General features: G+C 53.5%; 2 protein-coding genes across 2 annotated transcripts in view; both read left to right on the top strand.

The window, feature by feature from the left end:
- The window catches only part of CCDC142 (coiled-coil domain containing 142), an 8934-nt gene extending 5039 nt beyond the window's left edge, over nucleotides 1–3895 (top strand). Inside the window, exons 6-9 of the mRNA XM_045286642.1 lie at nucleotides 1857–1971; nucleotides 2103–2280; nucleotides 2402–2601; nucleotides 2737–3895. Coding sequence (XP_045142577.1) covers nucleotides 1857–1971; nucleotides 2103–2280; nucleotides 2402–2601; nucleotides 2737–3005 — 762 coding nt within the window. The 3' untranslated portion in view covers nucleotides 3006–3895. The remainder of the gene's footprint in view (nucleotides 1–1856; nucleotides 1972–2102; nucleotides 2281–2401; nucleotides 2602–2736) is intronic.
- Nucleotides 3896–3905: 10 nt separating this feature from the next.
- Nucleotides 3906–4319, top strand: part of MRPL53 (mitochondrial ribosomal protein L53) — a 1033-nt gene continuing 619 nt past the window's right edge. The window contains exons 1-2 of the mRNA XM_045286579.1: nucleotides 3906–4064; nucleotides 4182–4305. Coding sequence (XP_045142514.1) covers nucleotides 3973–4064; nucleotides 4182–4305 — 216 coding nt within the window. The 5' untranslated portion in view covers nucleotides 3906–3972. The remainder of the gene's footprint in view (nucleotides 4065–4181; nucleotides 4306–4319) is intronic.

Below are 4319 nucleotides of genomic sequence, written 5' to 3' on the forward strand. Positions count from 1 at the left end.
AGCACAAGTTTAAAATGGGTCAAAAGGGGGGGGGGGCAGTGAGAGGCAAAAATAAATAAATAGATAGATAGATAAATGGGTCAAAAGCAAGATCAAATGATAAGGTGTTAAATTTGAACCTACCTGCTTTTCGATGCCCTGTGCATGATGGAAAGGCTATTCACATCCCTGGTCTATGGTCAGAGGGGATCCACTGGAGGCTTGACCCACATGGTATTCAAATTCCCTTTACATTGACTTGCTTTTCTTGCTCATGTTTTGGTCTCTCTCACTAACTTATTTTGGACTTCAGACCTAGACAAAAAATAGACAGGAGGTTGTACGAGCTCTCAATAAAATGATTTTTTTATAGAGAGGAGTAAAATGGATCCCTTCTGCTCGATTTTCACAATTATCCACTCATGTTCAATGTTGTTTATCTGTATTTCTTTGCATCTCCAATCATGTCAGGCTGTCATTCTGGTATCCACCAGTGGTGATCATTGTCTAGATGCATTATTTCATTCAGAGTGGCCAAGTGATGCTCTTTTAATCCTCTCATTCCCACTTCAGTTACCAGCTGGGTTGCTCCTCAAAAGATACCCTTACCCTTATTCACTATTTAGGATCTTTTGTCTAGAGCAGGCAGGGTACATGAGGGACTCATTCCTCATTAGTTTAAACATTTCTCCTCTTTAAAAAAATTGTATGTTCATAACTAAAAGTGAAGTTTAGTTTACAAGGTTTCTCATGAAAAACCAGCACTTTCATTGCCTCTTACTCTACCTTTATTTCCTGTCCATCAGTGGCTGCTACTTCTAATATTTTCTTCTGTATTTATGAGTAAAGTTATTACGCTGCTCTCTTAAGTCCCTTCCTTCCTCCTACTATTTATTTCTACTATGGAAAGTATCTCTGTTTGCTGCTTTCTGTTCCTAATTTTTACTTCTTTTCCCTAAAGGGGAGGCATGATTTTAGTGTCTACTCCGTGGTCCTTTGCTCCTTTTGTGTCCCCACTAACCCACAGTGCCTTGCTGCTGTGGACACCCAGTTTAGCTTTCTTTGCACCCAGTGTTGGCTGGGAGATTTCCCCCATCGCTGACTGTTCCCTCTTCAAACTCAATATGAGTACAGAGTGATGGTTGTAGAAGCTCTAAGGTGGGAAAGCCCAGCAGCTCTGTACAGTCTATGTGGCTTGATCAGGAAGTAGGGCGGATTCAGAGCAGTGGAGAGTCGTGAGGGTATGCAGTTGATAGCCCCTTGTGGGAACAGTGCAGAACTGACCTGACAGCATAGGCTCTCTCTTGGGGCGGGGGAGTATATGTTGGGGAGCTGAAGGGGCAACTGAGCTGAGTGCCATTAAATTGTGGAGGGTCTTGCACAAGCCCACAGAATTGGGGCTCTATCTCATGAGGGATGGGGGAGCATCCTAAGAGCATACGAGGAACACTGGGGATGACGATAGGCGTCTGATCCCACTGTAGTGGCCTCCCTTTTGTGGAGGTTAACTAGAAGTTTGGTGTCCGTCCCCACACCATGCAGACCTCTTCCTTGTCGTGAGCATGTGAACACTGGGGACAAGAGGGTGGTCTCTCTCTTTATCCTATTAATGTTCCTTTAGACTAAAATTAACCCCATAGATGTTCCATCTTCTGAACCCAGCTGGGGGAAACAGGGCAATTGTTCATGGTCTCTTCTGGGTCCATCCCGAAGGAAGTCAGGGCGCCCCTGCTCAGAAAATTCCCAGGATCACACCACGACAAGGCCTTGGGGTGTGGAGTTTCGTGGACTCCAGCTTAAATGTCTAAGCTTTAGAAAATCCTAATGAGACAAGCCCCTCACCAACAGGCCCCTCTGACTTGTTCCCTCTCCCACAGCTCCTGCCTGAAGAGTCACTGCATCTCTTTGCTCAAGAATGTCGTAAACAAGCCACACAGGGCTTTGAGCTGCACATGCCAAGGGGTCGGCACTGGTGCCTTCATCTCTGTCCTGGTAACTTCTGCCACCATCCCCTTCCAGGGACCCAAGGGGGTAATAGTGGCCCATCCCTTCCAAATGCTGGCTTTACCCCCACCTGCAGCAGGCCCCCTCCTACCACGGTCCTTTCTCTCCTCTCACTTCAGAGCTGCCTAACGTTCCGAGTGACTATGCTGGGCTGGTGGTCCGCACCGTCTTGCAGCCTGTGTTGCAAGGACTACAGGGATTGCCGCCCACGGCCCAGGTCCCTGCCCTCAGCCAGGTGCTGACAGCCATCCTGGGTGCCTGGCTAGACCACATCCTCAGCCACAGGATCCGCTTCAGGTGGGGAGACCAGGAGACGGTGGCACGGGGCAGATATGGAGAAAGGGTGGGAGGTGATGCCGGACAGGGCCATTTGAAGAGACAGGAGGGTCCGGGGATGACGTTGTACCTTGGGCTTCAGCCTGCAGGGGGCGCTGCAGCTCCGACAGGACTTTGGAGTGGTCCGGGAGGTGCTAGAAGAGGAGCGGTGGGGCCTGGCCCCTGACCTCCGCCAGACTCTACTCATGCTCAGCATCTTCCAGCAGCTGGATGGGGCCCTGCTATGCTTATTGGAGCAGCCCTTGCCCCGGACACGAGTCCACAGGAGGCCTCTCTGTTGCTGTGAGTCACCCCTACCCCCAACCCTAGGCTCTTGGCCTTTTACTGTCTACTTGACCCTTCCCAGTCCACCTTCACCCTTAGCCTCTCTTCGGCATCTCCTCACAAACCTTCTACTTCCCACTTGGGCCTCGCCAGGTGCTTGCGATGAGGAGACCATGGACTTGCCCAGCAGGAGCCTCAACAATCTGGAGAGCTTGGAGCCCCCGCTTCAGCCTGGAGCAGCCCCGGCCCAGACAACTCAATTGTTAAGCACACTGCTACGGGGAGGGGGACCTAGCCCTGAGGCTTACCTGGTGGGAAATCAGCAGGCCTGGCTTGCCCTGAGACAGCACCAGCACCAGCACCAGTACCCCCGTTGGCACCTGCCCTTTCTTTCCTGCCTGGAGGCCAGTCCTGAACCGTAAGGAGCCCGGGCCCAGGGCTAAGAATTCAGAGTTCCCCATCTCTAGCAGAAGCTGCTGAGACCCTTGGAATTGCAAGTTAAAGAGGCCTGGAACAGGGAGCTCAAGGAAGCCTACCTGCAAAGCACAAGGCACACAGAGCCTAGGGTCACAAGGAAGGTTCAAGATCACTGCAGAGCTTGGAATCCAAAGTCAAGGGCAAGACCACAGCCCGGAATCTGGGAGGTCAACATCCTTGAGAGACTCAGGGCTGGAAGCTGGGAAGGGTGGGGAGAGGGTTGGTACCCAGAGCACAGGGAAAGGGAACATTTCAACAGGAAGCAGAGTTTAGACACCACTTCCAGGCACTGGTCTGAGAGGAATGTTATTCATCCTGATGCACAGAGGTGAAAGGGCATTTCTGCACCTGGATCAGGACCCCAGGAGCTATTGTTATCTTGTATTCCTCTGCCCAGTAGTATATCAGTCAACTACGCTAAGCGTGCAACTTGCTTCATCTTCAGTGACTTCCATGAGGGTTACCTCCTGGTAGGTGTGTAAACCCTGCCGTAGTAGTGTTCCCTCTCCGCGGAGAGGACCGGGATCCAAGACGGTGTTAGCCTAGATCTGACACGGAAGGGAAAAGGCTACGTGAGATCGACCTGTTTCTGAGCCGATGCAAAAGGGCTTTGCATTATTATTTTTTTTAATTGTTTTCACCGTGACTGCTGCAGGACTATTGGTGATCGGCAGTATTTGCTGATCGGTAGTTTTGGGGCTCTAGCTGTGTGATCCCAGCAGGTGCCTGCCTCCAGATCAGGCGATGGAATCACCGCCCTACTCCCTTCCTCTTGGGTAGAGGAATCCGGGCCGGCGGCCGAGTCCCGTTCCCCAGCCGAGCCGCGCGGGGCGCTTGAGTCCCGGCGTTCGGCGTTTCTTGCCGGGGACCGGACTTCCGCCCGCGGGAGTCCCTTCCGGGGCGGAGGTCACAATGGCGGCGGCCTTGGCTCGGCTCGGGCTCCGGCCGGTCAAGCAAGTTCGTGTTCAGTTCTGCCCTTTCGAGAAGCACGTGGAGTCGACGAGGTACTCGGGGAGGGCGCGAGGGCGGGGGGGGGAGCCTCGCCTCTCCGGCGGCGGCGGCTCGGAGCCCTGGGCCCGGCGCTCAGGCGGCTGGGGTCCCCCGCCCCCCCCTGCTTCCAGGACCTTCCTGCAGGCGGTCAGCAGCGAGAAGGTGCGCTCCACCAACCTCAACTGCTCGCTGATTGCGGACGTGCGGCACGACGGCTCCGAGCCCTGCGTGGACGTGCTGTTCGGTGGGCCGGAGGCGCGGGCGGGGGG

The sequence above is a fragment of the Echinops telfairi genome, unplaced genomic scaffold, assembly GCF_000313985.2.
Source record: "Echinops telfairi isolate 266 unplaced genomic scaffold, ASM31398v2 ScPeMD7_9;HRSCAF=40, whole genome shotgun sequence".
Taxonomy (NCBI): domain Eukaryota; kingdom Metazoa; phylum Chordata; class Mammalia; order Afrosoricida; family Tenrecidae; genus Echinops; species Echinops telfairi.